At 36.8% G+C, this 22,583-nt stretch overlaps 1 protein-coding gene across 1 annotated transcript in view; it reads right to left on the reverse strand.

The window, feature by feature from the left end:
- Positions 1-22,583, reverse strand: part of LOC149541753 (pre-rRNA-processing ESF1-like protein) — a 99,415-nt gene that overhangs the window by 18,094 nt on the left and 58,738 nt on the right. The window contains exons 2-3 of the mRNA XM_089796867.1: positions 22,061-22,132; positions 10,168-10,382 (exon numbers count right to left, since the gene is read on the reverse strand). Coding sequence (XP_089652993.1) covers positions 10,168-10,382; positions 22,061-22,132 — 287 coding nt within the window. The remainder of the gene's footprint in view (positions 1-10,167; positions 10,383-22,060; positions 22,133-22,583) is intronic.

Here is a 22,583-nt window from a genome sequence, read left to right on the forward strand (position 1 = left end):
TCCAGCCCCCTCCTCCATGGCATGCCTCTCCATTTCAGCAATGTCATCCTTTGAAAACAATGGACTTGGCTCTAGTGCCATCCAATCAAAATAAGATTGCAATCACCTAACAAGGGCTTGGAAGCCTTTTTTTCTCCACTAGTCCAAGTACACGAAGTATCAACCGAACTGGTAATAAAAGGCTCTTTTCTGCCTTTAAATGCAGATGCTGATGAGCAAAAAAAAGTTGATCAAGCTGACAGAAAGGCAAAATTGGTCATTTTGTTTAGCATGTCTGATGAAGTTTGGCCCTTTATCCCTGACTCGTCCATAGCCAAAGATGCATGAGACAAGCTCAAATGGTGTATGAGACAAAGAATCATAATCAAATCCTGAATTTTCAGAATCAGTGACTCAGCTTGAAGATGAAGAATGGAGAACAGTTAAAATCCATTCTCAAAAGGATTGTTGAGTTGAGGGCTTCCCTACAAACATAGGGGAAAACAATTGATTGTGCATTATTAGTGTCCATTGTTCTAGGGCACTATCATCCAAATACAAGATATTTGTGACAACTTTGAATGTAACTAAGGCAACACACACATTTGAGAAGCTAGTTAAATCTCCTCTAAACAGAGAGTCTATAAGCCAGGAACATGGTGAGGAGGATCATGCCATGACTACACATCATAAAGGAAAAAAGCCTATGAAGCAGTTCAATGGACCTTGCAGATCTGGTAATTCATCCAGACCACAGAAGAAGTGTCCAATCTGTGACAGAGTTGAACGTGATGTGAAAAATTGTTGGTACAACTCCTTCAACAAAGGCTTATCCAAGAAACCACCTTCAAAGAAGCCATTTCAAAGTGACAAACCACAATTGTAGCAAAAAGACAAGCAGAAACAACAAAGCAATGTTACTAAACAAGAAGATTCTTTGGATGAGTAATATGTACTTTCACCTCATAATTCAGAAGATGGTTCACAATCCAACTCTATATAGTATGTGGACTCAAGTGCTACAAAGCACATGACTAGACAAAAGCAGTGGTTTCCGATATTGAAACATCGTCGTGGTATAGTCACTCTTGGAAATGATACCATCCACAACATCAAAGGTATTTATGACATATCTTTGCAGTTTGGCATACATCATTGTAGGCTTAATGGAGATTTTTATGTTGCGGGACTTGCAAAAAATCTGCTTTCTATTAAGTAGTTTCTTGATCATTACCTTAGAATTGAATTTGATACAAACTAGGATAAAAAAATGTCTTGTTATTAGTGCTATTGCGATTGGTAGAATGTTTAGGCTTGATATAGTTACTAATCATTAGGCCTTAATCGACTAAGGACAATAATCTTGCTATGCTTTGGCATCCTAGATTTGGTCATTTGACCAATACTTATTTGTAATAATGTAATCAAAAACACATAGTCGAAGCGATTCCATCACTTGAGAAGTCCATTGTTGTTTGTTCTAGTTGTCTTACAAGAAAACAACATAGAGCACCCTTCTATTCCAATGAGCATTGTGCCAACCAACCTTTGTAGATGATGCATACCTATATGTGTGGCCCTATAACACCTCGTCATAAAGGATTCAGGTATTTTCAATTGTTTGTTGATGATCACACTCGGAAAATGTGGGCATATAATTTGCGACACAAAGATGAAGCCTTCTACTTCAAAGACTTTTACACTCTTGTGGGGAAAGACATAAATCATCACATTTGTGTATTCTGCTCAAATTGAGGGGAGGAATACACTAACAAAGAATTCTCCACGTGCTTGAAAGAAAATGGAATTCGGTTCCAATTGACTGCAGCATACACACCTCAGCAAAATGGAGTTGTTGAATGGAGAAATTGCATCATCATGGAGATGGTCCGACGAATGTCGAAAGATTCCCAACTAGAGCATGCATACTGGTCTGAAGCTATTCACACAGTAGTTTATCTTTTGAACCATGCACCAACCAAAGCCCTTGATGGCATCACTCAAGAAGAAGCATAGAAAGGAATAAAGCCTTCTATCTTACATCAAGTATTTAGATTTACTGCCTATATGCATATTCCTGAGCAAAACAGAAAAATCTAGATGAAAAATCATTGCAATGTAATGCTATTCTTCTTAGCTATAGTAATGAATCTAAGGCATATCACCTTAAGTTCTAAGACAAAGAAAACCAACACTAGTAGAGATGTAATTTTTTACTGCAAGAGTGAGCCAGGTTCTCATCCCAAATCATCATCTATTTCAAATAGTGCTCCTCTATTCAACATGGATGGTAAAAATGATGGGAATGTTGATAGTTAGTCAAACCCACCAATGTCACAAAACCATTACCAAAGTGGCATACTAGTACCATCCGAGATGCAAAACTTGATGGAGTTTCAAAAACTTTCACTTCAGGTCCAAGGAGTCACAGCATGGCTGCTGATGAGGTAAACTCTGCACTAATGACTTTAGTTGTTGATAACTTTGACCCATGCACTGTTCAGGAAGCACTAGAGTCAAAGCCTTGGAAAGAGGGTATGGATGCAGAGTATCACTCTATGATAAAGAACAACACTTGGGAACTTGTTTATCTACCACCTGATAAGAAAGAAATTGGTGTAAACAGATATTTAAGACTAAGCATAAAGCATATGGTAGCATAGATGAACATAAAACAAGACTTGTAGCCAAGGGTTATGCACGAAAAGAGGGAATTGACTATGAAAAAACATTTGCTCCCACTGCAAAAAGTAAAACCATTAGAATGATATTTGTTTTAGCTAACCCAATTTGGCTGGAAACTTTACCAAATTGATGTAAAATGTGCTTTTCTCAAAGTAGGCCTTAAGAGATCTATATAACACAACCAAAGAGATATGTTGCACTTGGAAAAGATGAAAAGGTATGCAATCTAGTCAAGTCCTTGTATGGTCTCAAACAAGCTCCTAGACTTTGGAATATAAAATTTGATGAAAATTTGCTACAACATGGCTTTACTAGGCATCCTTATGAGCCCAATCTCTATCTCAAGGATCAAAGGAGGGATATAGTGATCATTAATGCATATGTTAATGACTTGGTTATCACAAGCAGTTCAGAGGCATTGGTTGAAACAACCAAAAATGATCTCAAGAAAGCTTTTGATATGACAGATCTCAGGCTATTGCACTATTGTCTAGGCTTAGAGGTATAGCAAATAAATCACCATATCTTTGTATCTCAAAGAAAATATGACAAGACATTGCTCGAGAAGTTCAGAATGATGGATTCCAAACCTATGTCTACTCCTATGGAATCAGGATTACAATTATCTACCTTTGGTACATCTCCCATGTGAATGTAACTCTCTATTGACAAATGATTGGAGGTTTGATAAATCTGAAATATACTAGACCAGATATTAGTTTTGTTGTTAATTATCTTTCAAGATACCTTGATAAATCTGAAATATACTAGACCAGATATTAGTTTTGTTGTTAATTATCTTTCAAGATTCATGCAGGAACCAATAATGTCTCATTAGAAAGCAGAAAAACGAGTACTAAGGTATATCCAGGGTACCGTACATCATGGTTTGGAATATCAAAGGAGTGATCAAATCTTCTTGACAGGATATACAGAATGCTATACCAAGTTTTTGGATTAGTTTGTGTCAAAAAAATGCCATCAACGTTTCAAATCACACTACGCGATCCATCTTCTTAGGCTCTCTTGCATTCTGATGATGGATCACATAGTGTGATTCAAAACATTGATGGAAAACAATTTGACACAATCTAATCCAGAATCTTGTATAGCATTCTAATGGATTGTGGAAATCTGATAGTTCTAAAGGATATGCAAATTCATATTATGCAGGTTCAATTGATGATATGAAATCCACATCTGAATTTGTTTTCTTCCTAGGTTCAGGAAAAATTCCTTGCGGAAGTAAGAAGCAAGCCACAATTGCCCATTCCTCAATAGAAGCAAAGCATCGTGCAGAAAGTGCAACAGCTTGCAAAGCAGTTTAGTTATGGCGCATATTGGAAGGATTAGGGGTACCTCAAAACCAACCTACAGTCCTCTATTGTGATAATCAGAGTATTCTCAAGCTTGTTTGTAATCCAGCGTTTCATGAACAGACCAAGCATATTGAGGTTGATTGTCACTTCATACAAGAACATGTTCAACAAAACAATATTCAGCTTCAATTCTGCTCTACACAGGATCAACATGCACCTATCTTTACCAAGCCTCTTGCACGTGTAAAGTTTGAAAGTTTCAGAATTCTCTTATTAATACTTGAAAGAAATGAAAAAGGGGGGAATATTGAGCATTCCATCATTCTTTCCAAGTAGATAGGCTGTTGAGATTGATTGTTAGTTTGTTTATGTTTTGCTATGATTTTAGTTTGATAGCTTATTTAAGCTAATTGTTGCACACGTGTATAAACAGTTGATCACTGCTTCCATGTATAAATATGCTCCATAATGTAAATCAATTCAAGTGATTGCTTCACAAAATCTGATAATTTCAGAAAGAGGACATTACAAAACAGTAATTTTCTCCCAATGTTTCTGCAATTTTTAAAAATCAGATTTTCTCAATTAAATTCAAAACTTTTGCAAAAAAAAAAAAAAAACCCTTTGGTTTCTGATTGATTCCCAATAATATATTTTGTTGCAATGGTACATGGTATATAAAACCTCTAAAGAAATATCCTTCAAGACAATTTAAACTAGAAGATCAAACCAGCCCAAGCATTTCTAGGGAAAAGTAGTTACCAATTAATAGAGTACTTTATGAAAATTCATTTCGATCGCTGAGTTCGAGAAAAACTAGACTATATCTACTTATTAGAGGAAAAATAGTGAATGGATTCAAGCAAAATAATCCTGAATACAAGGATTCTATCTGGAATCAGCATATATAAAATATACAATTGCAACATTCAAGGGTTGCAAAACTTAACTTATTGTTGACATATTTTGCATATTGTCTCCTTTCAACTTAAGGGATCTGCCGGCAAATGGAATACTTGCTGTGAAAAAAATTGTGCAGAGGAGAAAAGTACCAATTGTGAAGGATAGTTTCTAAAACTTCTTTTCTCTAAACAGAAGTGTATGAATGGGCAGGCTTGAAATATAGAAGATGGTACTAATAAATCTCTTGCAACGAGCAAATTCATAAGGCATATCTGATTGCAATAATGGTCCCAAACCTCCTAAGAAGCCAAAAAGGTTACCCAAATCTTTTAACTCTGATTATATTGCAAGAAACCCGGAATAAATAAGATGCAATGGATGATTAACTTCAGTGACTTCATCATATTGAAGATATTCGGTGTTACATGGGGATGCTTCCCTGCCCCTGGACCCCTCTGTTTCCAGGAAGAGAGGACCCCATTCCCACGGACATCCCCAGGAAGAGGGGACCCCATTCCCACATTCCCCACCGCCAGAACATGGGAATGCCCAGGAGTTTCCCAAAGACTTCTGGAAGTCCCCTGTCCCTAGACATTTAAAAAGAATATTTTTTAATATTTATTTTTATATTCGCAAGCAAATCAGCTATATATTTATACATATATTTTTTGCTGATTGAAGATCATTTTTAGATCCTCTGTAAACCTAAGATATTTAAACGATAAGCTGATTGAACGAAATTTTGTACTTGTTTTTATATCATGCTAGTCATTGTAATCAATAATATATTTTGTTGCTACAGTACATAGTATATAAAACCTCTAAACAAAAATCCTTCAAGACAATTTAAACAAGATCAAACCAGCCCAAGCACTTCTAGGGAAAAGTAGACGCCAATTAATGGAGTACTTTATGAAAATTCATTTCAATTGCTGAGTTTGAGAAAAACAAGACTATATCTACTTATTAAAGGAAAAATGGTGAATGGATTCGAGCAAAATAATCCTGAATACAAGGATTCTATCTGGAATCAGCATATTTAAAATATGCAATTGAAATATTCAAGGGTTGCAAAACTTAACTTATTGTTGACATATTTTGCATATAGTCTCCTTTCAACTTAAGGGATCTGCCAGCAAATGGAATACGTGCTGTGAAAAAAATTGTGCAAAGGAGAAAAGTACCAATTGTGAAGGATAGCTTCTAAAACTTATTTTATTTAAACAGAAGTGTATGAATGGGCAGGCTTGAAATATAGAAGATGGTACTAATAAATCTCTTGCAACAAATTCATAAGGCATATTTGATTGCAATAATGGTCCCAAACCTCCTAAGAATCCAAAGAGTTTACCCAAAACTTTTACCTCTAATTATATTGCAAGAAACCCGGAATAAATAAGATGCAATGGATGATTAACTTCAGTGACTTGCATCATATTGAAGATGTTCAGTGTTACATGGGGATGCTTCCCCACCCCTGGACCCCTCTTTTCCCAGGACAGGGACATCCCCAGGAAGAGGGGACCCCATTCCCACATTCCCCACCGACAGAATGTGGGAATGCCCAGGAGTTTCCCAAAGACTTCTGGAAGTCTCCTGTCCTAAGACATTTAAAAATAATAATTTTTAAAATTTATGTTTATATTTGCAAGAAAACAGCTATTCATAAGGCATATCTGATTGCAATAATGGTCCCAAACCTCCTAAGAATCCAAAAAGTTTACCCAAAACTTTTACCTCTAATTATATTGCAAGAAACCCGGAATAAATAAGATGCAATGGATGATTAACTTCAGTGACTTGCATCATATTGAAGATGTTCAGTGTTACATGGGGATGCTTCCCCGCCCCTGGACCCCTCTTTTCCCAGGACAGGGACATCCCCAGGAAGAGGGGACCCCATTCCCACATTCCCCACCGACAGAACGTGGGAATGCCCAGGAGTTTCCCAAAGACTTCTGGAAGTCTCCTGTCCTAAGACATTTAAAAAGAATAATTTTTAAAATTTATGTTTATATTTGCAAGCAAACAGCTATATATTTATACATATATTTTTGGCTGATTGAAGATCATTTTTAGATCCTCTGCCAACCTAAGACATTTAAATGATAACCTGATTGAAGGAAATTTTGTACTTGTTTTTATATCATGCTAGTCATTGTAATCAATAATATATTTTGCTGCTACGGTACATAGTATATAAAACCTCTAAAGAAATATCCTTCAAGACAAATTTAAACAAGAAGATCAAACCAGCCCAAGCACTTCTAGAGAGAAGTAGATACCAATTAATGGAGTACTTTATGAAAATTCATTTCGATTGCTGAGTTTGAGAAAAACAAGGCTATATCTACTTATTAGAGGATAAATAGTGAATGGATTCAAGCAAAATAATCCTGAATACAAGGATTCTATCTGGAATCAGCATATATAAAATATGCAATTGCAACATTCAAGGGTTGCAAAACTTAACTTATTGTTGACATATTTTGCATATTGTCTCCTTTCAACTTAAGGGATCTGCCAGCAAATGCAATACTTTCTGTGAAAAAAATCGTGCGAAGGAGAAAAGTACCAATTGTGAAGGATATCTTCTAAAACTTCTTTTCTTTAAACAGAAGTGTATGAATGGGCAGGCTTGAAATATAGAAGATGGTACTAATAAATCTCTTGCAACAAATTCATAAGGTATATCTGATTGCAATAATGGTCCCAAACCTCCTAAGATGCCAAAGAGGCTACCCAAATCTTCTACCTCTAATTATATTGCAAGAAACCTGAAATAAATAAGATGCAATGGATGACTAACTTCAGTGACTTGCATCATATTGAAGATGTTCGGTGTTACATGGGGATGCTTCCCCGCCCCTGGACCCCTCTGTTCCCAGGAAAGGGGCATCGCCAAGAAGAGGGGACTCCATTCCCACATTCCCCACCACCAGAACGTGGGAATGCCCAGGAGTTTCCCAAAGACTTCTGGAAGTCTCCTGTCCCTGGACATTTAAAAAGAATGTTTTTTTTTTAAAAAAATTATTTGCAAGCAAATCAGCTATATATTTATTAATTTATACATATATTTTTGGCTGATTGAAAATCATTTTCAGATCCTCTGCAAACCTAAGACATTTAAACAATAAGCTGATTGAAGGAAATTTTGTACTTCTTTTAATATAATGCTAGTCATTGTAATCATCTTTATGATATTTTTGATAAAACAGAAATCTTTTGTTTGCCAAATGCTAGTCCCTCTAATCATCTTTATAATATTTTTGATAAAATAGAAATCATTGGTTTGCCAATTTGAAAATTTATTTAGTTTTATAATTTCTAATTAGAAATTTGATATTCAATATTCATTGTTCAAGTATTTAATATTGAGCATTTGCAGTTTTGCTATTTTACTTTATACATCTTTTCATAACTAGCATTTTAAGTACTATATCAATATGTATAGTCTATACAACACCCCGCCCCCCACCGGGCATCCCCAAATCCCCCCGTCCCACTATCCCCAACAAGTGGGGTAACTGTGAATATACTTTAATCCAATAACGAATTCTCTCTCAATAAGGAAACCCATTTGGTTGCAGGCATAGTTATTGAAAATTAGAATTGAAAATAGGAATGAGAATTGGAATGGGGAATGGGAATAGAAAATTGTAATTCCAATCATGTTTGGTTCACCTGGAATTTGATTGGAAATACGTTAATCTCTTGTTTGGTTGTATAAAATTAGAATTGAAATTGGAATAGGAATGAAAAAATAGTTAGATTCAGATTCAGATTCAGATGAAGACCTTCTGAATATGAAATGAAAACTTATGATATTGATGTAGGAAATCAATGATCATTGATATCAGATGTTTGACAGAGAGACATGTTTGAATGCGAGGCAAGAACTGAAGTTTTGGCATCATTCTCCACCTACGAACTCCTCTGTAAAAGGAATGTTGGATATTAAAAACACTGGAGGTGTCTACTTGTTCGCAGGGACCACTTTTGACTTGGCATCTGAGGGGAAAATAGGCCAATCACTGACCACAAACTGCAAGGAAATCAAGGAAATTATTTCTGTTTTCTTCCTGGACATCAGTTAGAAGCATTGACTGTATGTGCCGCTTTCCAAATCATTATGGCTCCACCCATCTCTGCAGATTCAAAGCTCTACTACCCATGCAGGCCTGATTCGAAACTCATATGGAGGCTCACTCACAAAACCGCTGCTGCCACATCATCCAGCAGCGCTAGCAGCCCCTTGGAGAGTCATCCAAGCATGTGAACGCAGAGGGATTTGGTCAACATTGCAGCATACAGATTGAATGAGAATCACAGCATTGTGACAGACCCTTGGCAGCTTACTTAAAATCCCCATTGTGCAAAGCGCTGAAAATAAAGTCCAAAAGTGACACATTACAAAATATTCATCGGAAAGTCTCTCGTTGTTAGGTTTTACACTAATACTGGTGCAGATGATGTATAATACACCTGCTATGCATTCTGTGACCCAAATGAGCTTATAGGATACCTATTTCCATGGATTTTCTGAAATACTGCCCCTCTTATTGCCTGTGGAGCATGCCACATACATTTCAGCAGCAGATCGAATCCTCAAGGCAGCTACAACATTGGCCCAACAATGAGGCTGAGAATGGGCAGTAAAGGTGAAGAGGACTTGCACAAGAGATAAAGAATGGCAGATTCCACTCACCAATCTGCACATTCACAAGAGCTACCCACACAGCAAAGAACAAGACCCCATTGATAGTCTTCCCATTGACAACTCAATCATGGACAGCCACGGACATCAAAATAGAATGCAATATGAGACAGTTAGATTGGGAACAGGAATGGCCTATTCCAATAACAGATATTTTTTGGCATAGAGATATGCTCATTTTAGGGATAAAATGGGAAATGTCTTCCTATACTCGATTCTGATTTGGTGCACCAAACAAAGAATATAAAACATATTCTAATTTTCTCTTCATATTCCGATTGTATTCCAGCAACCAAACAGACCCTAAAAGTAAAACCTCAAATATGGAAAACATACAGTTCATCTTGTCCGTCTGAATCCTTTTTACTGCTATATCTAAATGTGCTTGTAATTTGCTTGGCCTTTGAACGTAGTCAACCAACCAAAATTCCAATTTGTAAAATTATGCTTTTCAATGAATATATTTATCCAAAAAAATTAACAAAGTTATGAGAAAACTCCAAGCATCTATATAATATCCCAACAAAAATTAAAAAGCATTTAAACACATTTGCAAGCTTATACCTAAGCCTTGCCTTCTCATACTGGCGTAGTTTCTCATCGTCAATCTCAGAATCATCATCTTCATTAGATTCATCATCACTTCCAAAAAGAGCGGGACCATGAACAGCTTCTTCTTCCATCTGCTTCAACCCAAATTCTGATGGATAAACAGCTACAGACAAGATATGACCACCTTTAGGGACAAATGAATTCATCGTCACTAGCAAATCAACAGCCTGCAAAATAATGTGAAAAAATTATAATCTACAAAATGATCAACCTATGTATGGAAGCATACCAATATAGCACAAATAAGTCACTAAAATGTTCCAGAAAAGATTCTTATCAACATATTGAAATATTGATGTGGAATGATAAAATTTGCATAGAAAGGCCTAAATTTGTACCATAACGGATGGATCTTATCTGGAGATCTCTTAGTTAAACTGAGAGTGGGGAAGGTGAATGGTATAATACAGTCTTTTAATGATTTCAAAACATAACAATCAGAATATCATCAACTGCACAATATCGATGACAAGAACAACACAAGATGAACACATGATATACGTGAAACCCTTGTGGAAGTAAACCACAGTAAAACATTGTTCAAAATTAAACAACTCTTACAAATTTTTTAGGTACCAACCCACTGGAGACACCAATACCGATCTCCTATTGATGATTTGCAGACACCAGCCCACTAGAGACACCATTCCCGCCACTGAGCGCTGACTCAGCAGGAGAAACCAATTTCTTCTGATAGGAGGCATCAACCTCAATCACAAAGAAGTTTGTCTTCCTTAACCAAACGGCTCAAATCTTCCTTGAAATCTGATATAACACACTTTGAAAGGTCTGCCATAATTCTGCCCTTAATCACCTTCAGAATCTACTATAAATCGTTCAGAAATCTGCACATAAGATATTCATACATCTCCACGTAGGGTCATCATAAATCTGTCCATAAAGTCTTCACAAAGTCTTCATGCACCTGCTCTATCATCCTCCTTAAATCTGCTCAGATATTCTTGCCAATATGCTTCAATCCTGCTCCAAAATCTGCTCTTGGGCCTCCTCTAAACTTTCTCTAAATCACTTCTGAAAATATGCTATTAGATAGCTCTCAAGTCTGCTCCAAATCTGCTCTACATCTGAATGATATTTCATTATATTGTTTTTTAAGTATTTACCTCGCCCTTTCACCCAAGGGGTCAGGCTCAAATAAAAATGATAGTTTTAATTCGATTTTCACCAAGGTGGCTGGCCAACTTTACACATAAATAAATTTACTTTTATGGCACAAGTATTTGTTTTACCAAGGACATCACCAAACTTTTGCACATAATAAAATTTATTTTATTACTAATACACATGTCAATCAACCATTAAAATTCAAGTATTTATCTTTGAAACACTATTTTCTAATTACGCCTCCTTCAACATCAACAATAAATCATCTTGACATTAATTTCCCTTTGATATCAATGACAACAATATTTCCAACTTTAACTATAAATTTTTGGATCATTATTTGATTTACATATAATGATCAGCACAAATTCACTGATTACACAGCTTTCTTGGGGTTGAATACATCTCTTTTGTGCCTAATTCTGAAATACTTCTGCCACAAAGTCACAGAAAATCTCATTGCAATATCATGAAACAATTGATTGGTCTGCTCTTAAACATTCAACTTGTTAGATCCTAAAACACTCAATAAACTGCACACTTAAATAACAGGACCTACAATTGGTAACACTGGAGAATATGAAATATTACACTTGAATACAAATATCCCTTCAAACTTTACTGATATTTTATCATTTTCTAGAACATATTTTAACCCAAGCTTGACATAGTACTGTAGCTACTACCTCAATATGTTCTGATCGCTATTAAATCATATATTGGTAGCAAAGAATAAAACTGCCTTTCTTTCAAAGCTTATCAAGCACTTCCCAAGCTGCTATTATAAATATCAACAGAAGATATATGTAATAAAATATGCAAATAACAAAACGCTACATCAACATTTGTCAGTGTTTGTCCCCTAGAAAATTGGAACACAAAATAAAGTAATACCTTCAAGACTTCAGCATATTAGAATAGATACAACAGTCCTAGAATATGAAGTGGCTGGGATAAAAACGTAACAAATGATATATTGAATTCGCTAAACATCTCTTTGAAAAAATAACCTTCTTCTGTGTTGTATGGCAGAAATTACCACAGACAACTCATATTTCTGAAAATGAGGCAGCTTCAACTGAATTAATCAAATCTGCACAATGGTGATATCCGTGTAAAATAACTCTAAAGAACTGTGGATCTTCATCCTATAATTCCAGACCTAGAGGATTTTCATCCTCAGGTTAGTTGAACTAAAGTCCAATGCTTCAACGAAGAGTGGAAATTCGAAAATAGAAAGGTTGATCAATATGTCTCCTGCTCCTTGCTTAGCCTTTCTTAAGTAGAGTTTCTCTCAAAAAGACCTTAGTCTTCAACATTCCTTTTTGAGCCTTGACTTTGTATTTGAGATAAAGATAATGTATTAATGTCCAACAAGAGACCACGAAAAGAGTCTAAGGGACTGAAAGCGTACAGCCAAGGAGGCTAACAACAGGCTCACCACACGGTGTCCGAAAAGAGTAGAGCAAAAGAAAACAACAAAGCAAGAGAGAAGTAAGATAAGATAAGATAATGATATTAATGTCCAACAAGAGACAAACAAGGGTCTAAGGGACTAAAAGATACAACAGTACAATGAAGAAAAGTAACCAGCAAGAGCACCCAACGGCGACCGGGAAAAAAAAAGCGTTGCAAAAAGGGAAAAGAAACGAACAGAAGAAAGAGAGAAGGACCATCAGTCCTTTCTCGGTACAAAGAAATCTCATATAGAGGGATAAGGACCAAGTCGAGCAAGGGTTTGGGTCACCTCAATATTCCATCCGGTCTCATTTTGTACAATAACCCTTCAATTAGCTGGAATGTGCTGCTTTTTAAGGCAATTTTTCTCCTCTTGACTACAGGCAGTTCTCTTGGGAAGGTTGCTATTGATAAGTACTATCCAATTTTTTCGTATCATTGAGGTAACACAGCAATCTAGTATAGGTGTGCATCTACAAAGTCCTCGCACACACCACTTCCAGAGGCTTCTCCTGACTTGATTCTCGACAATTGATCAGCAATTACATGAGTTTTTCCTAGCTGGACTATGATTTTGAATGTAAACTCTTGTAGCAGAATTAGGCACCTACTTACTCCCCCTTGGATCACCGGCTTGTTTACTAAGTACATTGGTGCTTGGTGGTCAACAAAAAATGTAAAGGATGTAGCTAATAAGTAATGTCTAAATTTCTGCACTATATACACCATACCTAATGCTTCCTTCTTCGTGGTACCATAGTTACGCTCTGCTTTAGATAAAAGCTTGCTTGCAAAATATGCAGAATGATCAAGCCCTTCCTTCCCTGTTTGTGCCAAGGTGGCACCTATTGCATAATTGAATGCATCCACATATTGCATAATTGAATGCGTCCACATGGACACAGAATTCTTTGTCCCAGTCGAGATATATGAGAATAGGGGCCCCGACAAATCTTTTCTTCAATTCTTGGAACGCGCCCTCCTGTTCTTCCTTCCACCCAAACTGCTCTCCTTTCCTAGTTTATTTCTCTAGTGGCATTGAAACTTCAGCAAATCCTTTTATAAACCTTCTACAGTATCCTACATGGCCCAGGAATGATTTGACACCTGTTACATTCGACGGGGCATCCATTTCCAAAATCACCTTGATCTTATCAGGATCTGTCTTCAATCCTTCACAAACAATATGTCCAACAAGTTTGTCATGTGGAACCATAAACCTGCATTTTTTCGCATTGAGGGTGAGTCTTGCTCTTCGACATTTCTCCATGCATTCTCTAAGAATTTTAAGGCGTTGCTCCTTCCCACTAAACTGACTAGTTATCCAAGAAGGCTTTGAAATTCCCCACTGACATGCCATCAAAGATATGTAGTATGATCCTCTGGAACGTGGCTGGTGCATTGCATAGTCTGTAGGGCATCCTATTATAGGCATATACCCCGTCTTCAACCACAACTGTAGTTTTTAGCTTATCTTCCTCCACAATGCTAATCCAATTGTACCCTAAGAATCCGTCCATGAAGGAATACATCTCATGGCCGGCTACCTCCTCCAAAATACTATCAGTAAACGGAATGGGGAATGGGTCTTTTATTGTCACTACAATCAAACATCTGAAGTCTACACATCCGAATTTGAGTTTCATCCTTCTTGAGGGATATGACTATAGGAGATACTCATTCACTTGTTTGTACTTTGAATATTATCCATGCTTCTCACATCTTTGTGATTTCTTCCCCAACCCTTTCTGTGTAGTTCTTATTCATTCTATAAGATCGTTTTCGCACTGGTCTTGCTCCGAGTACCAATGGAATTCGATGGACACACAGCTCCGGGGGTACGCCCTTCAAGTCCTATGTCCAAGAAAAGAAATCCTTATACTCCAAGAAGATTCTAAGGGTTGTCGCCTTCAACATTGGGTCCCAATCATCCCCTATCCAGATTTTTTTGGGTTGATCCACTTCTCCCAGGTTTAAAGTTTGGAGTTTGGCCTCCTTATATTCCACTTCTTTTTCAAAAATGTGTGTAGGTGTCTTGTTGAGGGTTGTCACACCTTCCTTATACTCTGTGTACCCTTTCGAGTATCATTCTTACAACTCCAAATCTTGTACTTCCAACATATTATATTCTGCATGGAAAACTTCATAGTCTCCCATTTGCCAGTGAAATAATCCATTAAGGGAACTTGTGTTGTCCTCTGAGCATTCCCTTAATCTAAGCGCTCCTTCCTCATTTGGTTCCATCCTTTCATAGTCTTCTCCTTCAGAGTCTGATGCCAAGTCCTGACTTACTAACTGGTTCTTGATGTCTATGATGTACTTTCTTCTCTCAAACTCAATAGATAGAGTGTTTAGTTTCTAGTTATGGGTAGCTTTTGCTGTGACCAAGCATCCTCTTCCCAATAAAGCATTGCACCCTTTCTTCTCTAAAGTGATAACCCCAAAGTCCAAAAAAATTTGTTGCGTACCAACTATGACTTTTTGTCCCATCAAGGTTCCTATACTCTTGATTTCATGTTGGTCGGCTCCCACTAGTTGAAATGTCGGTGGCCAAAGTGTAGGTCTTCCTATTTCCTTCTATGTTTCTTCTAATAAAACATTTACGCTAGAACCTCCATCAACAATAGTTTTTGAAAGCTTGCACCCTAATATCTCCATCTCTACTACCACTGGTGTTCTCCCCGTTCCTATAGTGAATAAGGTATTATCTTTTGTTCGTACTTCTCCTTCCTCTTTCTTTGAGGTTGTCCCTTTTAGGTTTGCCCCCTGTGTTAGCACTACCTGCAATTGGGGTAGTGTTTCTAATAAATCAGCGATTTTTACTAGGATAGTGGTTTCTAGTACTTGCCTCACAATATTCGGTACACCCCTACTCAAAGTAGGTTTTTCTGGCCTTTCCTTCCTCTCCCATGCTATCTTGAATGTCCTTCTTTGCTTCTTGAAATCTTTTTGTCTCCATAGTAGCATCTAGATAAGGCGCAAGAATTTCGCCTTCTGGGTCTTCAATGTCTAACATATTTACCCCCCTCTGTCTCGGGCAATTCGCATCCTCATGATTGCCTAGCCCACACCATTTATAGAGCATCCCTCCATTTTGTCCTCTTTGCATTGGCAATCTCATGCAAAATGTCCCCATTCATTGCATCTCCTACATTGGATCATAGGCCTCCCCTTGGAATCATACTGGATTGGACGTCGAGGTGTGTTGTTATTGTTGTTGTTATTATTATTACTTCCTCTTCTGTTATTTTTGTATCCTCCTAGTGAGGCTTTTGTATTTGTATTCTTCGGAGGGGTGGAGGGTAGTGTAGATTGCTCCCCTAGTGTAAGGAATACTTGAGTGCTCTGTGTTTTTAAATTGTAGGGACAATCTTTAAATGCGTGCCCCAGTACTTGACAAATCTCACAAAATGCTTTCTTTGGGCATGCTCCTCTTGTATGGCCTTCTTTTTCATAGCCAGTGCACCAAAGTTGCCTCCCTTCTTTCTTTCCTTCCTTACTCCCTACCACTTCATCAATTGCCTCACGTCTTTTCTCAGGGCTTGGATGGTTTTGGATTCTTCTTCACTTTCTTTGGAACTTACACTCGCGCTTCCATGCCTTCTTGCCTTGGAAGTTTTTCTCTCGCTTTCTATATCCATGGCACAAGTACACACATCCCCAAAGGTTGATGATGGGACTATCTTCATCTTTTTCCTAAGGGACAATGTTAATCCTTCAATGAACCATCTTTTCTTTAGTCCATCTACGAGCTTGTTGTCTAGTTTCCCTATCAGCTCTTTCAGTCTTCTAATGTAGGCTTTGATGGATTCACTCTTCCCTTGCCTTGTGTTATAAATCTTCGTTACTATTTCATCATCATCCCTCAGGAGTCTGAATTCTTCCTCAAAGGTTGTGCGGATATTATTCCGTGTGTTTTTCTTTGCTGCCTCCAAATCGGGATACCAATCAATGGCAATACCCCTTAGTGTGGCCGAGAAAGCTTTTAGCCATTCCGTTGTGTCATTTTCTCCATCTGCTTTTCATATGATTATGCATGTTTTACAGTGGCAGGCGGGGTCCTCCGAGTCGTCCCCTATGAACCTTGGCAATTTTTGTTTGTCTATTGGCATTATGTGGGTCTTTTTTCCTCCTGGAGAAACACTTCTTCCCGATGAAACAACTCCTCCCAATGAAACACCTCCTCTGAATGGAACAACTCCTCCCGATGGAACACTTCCTCCTAATTGGAAGTTCGCTCTCAACAAGGAGCCTGATTCTTGATTAATGAAAGTATCCTCTTCTTTTGGCCTTGCCCCTGTCGGAGATCTCTTCATGCAAGTGTCTCTGGATTTCTGTATCCTAACTTCCTTCCTGGTGTCTCCTAGATGACCAAATTTGCTATACCTTCAATTGTATGATCGATCAACCCTTCTTGGATTCTAGTGGAATCCCCTTGTCCTCCCCTCAAGTTACGATATCTCTCCTCCTGTTGTTCGAGACATAGTGTCCTCAAGGCAACTTCTTCCTCAGTTTCTTCTGCTCGTACCCGCCTCAAATATATGTTTGGAATCGGGGGCATGAATCAATTTTAGTGCCTATTTCCTTTTTTGGAATTTTCACGTTCCTCCCCGTCGAGTTCCCTAGTCCTCCTTTCAGCAAACTGTTGGAGTACTTTTTGTCTCCTTTGTTCCCATTGTGTCTCAACTCTTTCCTCTTCTACCCGTAACAAATTGCATGCTAACAAGCAAGGAATCTCTCCCAGGAGATCATACACTGCTAGTGGCACAGAAATTTCGTTGTGTACCGTACCTTTAGGGACCATTCTCTCACGGGCTTCCCTTTGTACATACTGATCAACCGCAACTTCCCAAGCTATCACCAGATCACGTGTCAACTGATCTTCCCTGGTTATTTCCTCCTCTTCTCCGTCACTATTTGTTACTTGTATGAGTGGTAAAAAAGGCCTTCCCATTACTCCATCTTGTCGACCTCCAAGTTCGAACTTAAGCAACGGCACCAAAAATGTAGAGTGGAAATATGGCTCAAGTTCACAAATATATACAAATGATACAGAATAAAGCAATTGAGATACACAAAGTAAAACATAGAATGTACCTTTAATACCAAAATACCAATAGGTGAGGAAATGGTTTCTTTATTAATACCAAAAACATCATATGTACATTGACAGTATTCCAAGTACTTATAGAAGGGTCGGTTGGTTGGGAGAACCAACCAACGCATTCCCTCACCTCCTAACTACCCAGCCCAATTAAGTTTTAACAAGTACTAAGCACAATAGTTACTTTATTCCGACTACAACATTTTCTTGATATTTCTATAAATTATTACTTTAAGTTGTGTGGGACATTCTTAAACTCTAGATAATGGTTGTGTTGTGGTCCTCTTTAAGATTAACATTCTGTGTTTTGTGAAGCTTGTGGAATATTTGATGTGTTGTAGGAAGCTTTTGGAGAGCATATTCTAACAAGAACAGGAAGGTTTGGTAATTTAGATGAGTATATTTCCCCTTGATCTTAATAATTCGCAAAAAATGATATGAATAACCCATTATCAGAGTGACATGAACTTCCAAAAAATGATGAACAAAATTAACGAAACTGCTTTGTTTTGTGATTGGGTGATGGGTTTGTGCTTTGTTTTGTGATACAATGAACATCACTGAATGAGAGATACAATGCACGAAACCTGATGTTCCCAATTACAAACAACTGCAACTCAAACTCCTAGTTGTCTTCATTACAATCTTTGACAAAAACAACAGTGTGCAAGAATATTGTTACATTGTCCAGTCTTTTGTTATATAAGTGGCATTCCTTTGAATGTTAAACCTCTGTGTAGAACAAGAGAAAACAAAATTTTAAAAAATCTGTTGATCTAATCTAAGGCTTATCCAATCATTGCAGTAGATAGAATCTGGAATTAGAAAAACCTTTTATTCAACATCATGGTTTCTTGTCCTTCTGAAACATATTTCATAGGGTCTATTGGTTGCACAGTTCAAGCCATTTTTAGTCAATAATTGCATGAAGCAACTGAGGTTGTTAACCCCTGTAGTGCTTTAGGGGCCAAACAGGTATGCAGCTCTACAAAATAAAGCTCATGTTGTTGCTGGAACCAATATTTTCTAAACTATGCCTTGGTGGGCACCAAAGCATCCAATGATGATCAGTGAAGCTGTTTTCATGGGACTTATGCAAAGTTAATTCCCCCTACAAGAATCCTCTTCTTTTGGCAACTTTTTGAGAGCTATTTCCTAGAACTTTCTGTAAAGGAAACTAATTTATATCATGAGGACATGGTTCAACTTTAGACCCTTCCTCACCTCTGCCTGCATGCATTGTTTTTCATGCTTGCATCACATTTTTTGTGCATGTTTTTTATTTTTACATGCATGTATATGAACAGATTGCATCCGTCCTCAAGCACATGTGCTGTGTAATGTCCACAGCTAGGACTTTACTTGATTTACCCTGAAATCCTCAACTAAGTTTTGGATTGTACATCGAAATCAAATTAATTTTCTTAAATCAATGAATAATTTGCAATATATTTTCCATTTGATAGTTAACATATTCAAATCTACTCCGAGTGCCAAATCTACTCATAGGGCACTCAAATACCAACTACAAGTGGTTTCCTTCAATGTTTCCAGAACTCATATTCATTCCCATCTTGGGACTATGCCCTCAAGGTTTTCTGAAATATGTGCTTTAGCTTCTCTTGGGATTCATCCACTCTGTGGGCAATTATTCCAGCCATTCCTTATAACCTACCTTCCTCAGAAGGGGTTATAGCAAGAGACAAAAAGATAGGATGTGAATATACTAACTTTAATGAAGAAGTAATCATGTAATCAATTATATAAACAAGAATTACTAATGTGAATCTTATTACTTCAACAATTATATATAATGTATATACGTGTGTGTGTTTCATTGTTCCTGGCAATGCACACGTGGCCTAAAAACCCCATCCACTTTTTTTGATATTTATCTTCCATTAAGGGTTGTGACCATAGTTGCCGGAAACTCCTTTGTCCCTCCTTGGAAACACGTATCCCCGTATCCAATTTGGAAACGTATCCAATACTCCCTGGATACACGTTGAATATTGCACCCATGTCAGCCTAAAAAAAGTTGATTTCCAACCGCACCAAATACTACATAATTTGATGTTTTTTAAGATTAGGCGTAAATCCTACCAAATTTAATGTAAAAATAATAATAATACAACTGTTTTAAAAAATGTTATAAACAAAACTCGCACCAAATGAGAAAGACAACTAAAATGTTGTTCTATTCAGCAACCTGTTTTGTTGGGTTATCTTCTAATGCAACTCTACTATTTCTGCATATTGTGAAGTGTAAAAATAACTTATAAATATTTATGTAGCATTTATATGTCCATATTGTTTCTGAGCTAATGGAAAACTCATCTAATAACTTAGAAAATTGTGTTAAATATGTGTATATGATATATATTGATGTCGTATCCAACCGTATCCATATTAAGGATCTTAAAAAATGGCCGTATCCATACCCAAGACCGTATCCGTATTTCTATCCGTATCCATGCAATTTTGGTTGTGACTCTTCAATCGATGAAGAGTTTCATCTTCATAATAATTGCACCTCTTTGGCTTAAAGCACTACTGATTATTTGTTATTTCTAAACACTTTTTTAGTTAATAACTTAATAATGATAATCACTGGCATCTCTACTAATCAGTCGGTGGTGGCGAAGGCATCACTATCCTTTCTCTGAATATCTTCTGACACATGGTTTCACTCTTTGTGCAAGATAAATCAATGAGTCAAACTAACCATTGATGCCTTCACTTGATTATTTAGGCATACAAAATCGATTATTAAAAGATCTTAGAACTCTCGCCTATTACTTATAGTTCAAACTTTACTTATAGTTTAAACTTTAGACTTACATGTCTTTTAAATTAAATATATTGTAAAATGCTATATCTTCATATATTGGCTACCACTTTCACATGTTTGATTGTTCTCCTTGTGTTGTCACTACTGATTAATTTAGTCAGATTGATGGTAATTGGCTGTTCATGAGCTTTCTGTCTGTATAACAATTTCTCTTAAGAGTCAGAAGGAAGTCTTTAATTAGAAAGCATGCTTTTATTAAACGCAGAGACTTCTGTATGAATGAGGCAACAAGGTAGATTTTCCGTGATAGAGCCTTTCTCTGTTGACGATTAATAATTGTCATTCATGCATGCCTCCTACTTGTGCATTATTTGGAGACTTAGACCATTGAGTCATCTCTTAGCCTCTTGACACTGTTGACCAGAGCATATAAACTCAAGTGATAGATAATCCTCTCATCCTGTTAATGCTTGGCTATTGATGTTTATCCTTTATTGTCATTACTCATAGTATCACAGACTTCTTTCCGAATCACCATACTTGAATTATGTATTCTTCTTGCAAATTTGTCTCTCTTAGATACCTCACAAAATTGATGAATCATGTGATGTGATATCAAGGATGGGGACATGACATGCTGTTAGCATTTTCAGCATGCTGAATTTATTGCTAACTTTTTTGAGAGTTTCCTTTGCCTTTCACATAGCATTACGCAGACCTGTTTTAGGTAGTTGTTTTAGAAGGTGGCTGCTTCTCTACATGTTTGGTTTCGTCTCGAATCACATTTGTAATTTTAGAACTTCTTCCCTTTTTCTGATAATAGTTCTTTTTATAAAATTCAAAAATTATATTATTCTGAAAATGAACACATCCAGAAAAGCAATCACAGATTGAAAGACAAAGACAGCAACCATGTCCATGAGAATAGTTCAGCTTATTAACTACAGAGTTTTGTCTCTTTCATTGGACTAGCATCACATGGGGAGAAACTTAAACTGAACAAAAGACAGTAGAATATTTGAAAAATAAATCCTGATGCTTATGATAGCATTTGGCAAGTTTGGCAAGAATTATCCATTGCAAATCTCCATTTCCATTAAGTCTGGTCAATTTGCCAGATGCATACGCTACCATAAATGATGTATTCCATTCAAATCTTGAGTTGTCAAACATATAAAACATTTGAAATTTTGTTTTCAGATCAAATAGTCAAAATGCACTGTCTGAACAGTTGACAAAAAAGCATGGTTATATCATCATTTCCAAGCAAATAATAAATAGAACACTCGAAATACCCTCTGGTATAATATGATTTCGAACCATGTTGAAAAAGATCCAGCAGTATTCTAGTGGAGATGAGAACATACCTTAATATGATTCCAATCCATGTTGACAACAGCTAATCTTCGTGTCTCACTATCCACAGTTGGCACTTTTTCCTATACCAAAAGAGATGAAGTTGAGAGGTAGGCCTTTGGCTCAACTGCTCCAATTAATGAACAAACATTGTATTCCAAGAGCAAAGACAAAAGAAAATAATGTACCAGAACAGCCTATTGAAAGTTTACTGTACTAACTTCTGAAATTTAGAAAATGAATTCAAATATCAACTCAGACAAGCAATTCAAAAATCAAAAAAGGTAATCGCTTCAAATAAAAGGGAGCTGAGATCAGATTTTATTAAGCAGTCTGGCTACAGTTAACCTACTTATGTAAGGGAGGCCTACCATCCTCAAAGATTTTCATTTGCCTTTTATAGTTTTCATTCCATTCAAGATTATTGGTGTAAGATAAAAGAACAAAACACATCATAATTATTGAAGAACACCAAAATGAGTTTTATTTTCCCTTGTATTCAAAATATAATACAAAGCCAAAATAAAGTAAGCA

The sequence above is a fragment of the Cupressus sempervirens genome, chromosome 8 (genome assembly GCF_028749045.1).
Source record: "Cupressus sempervirens isolate cs-2001-9-10 chromosome 8, ASM2874904v1, whole genome shotgun sequence".
In the NCBI taxonomy this organism is placed as follows: domain Eukaryota; kingdom Viridiplantae; phylum Streptophyta; class Pinopsida; order Cupressales; family Cupressaceae; genus Cupressus; species Cupressus sempervirens.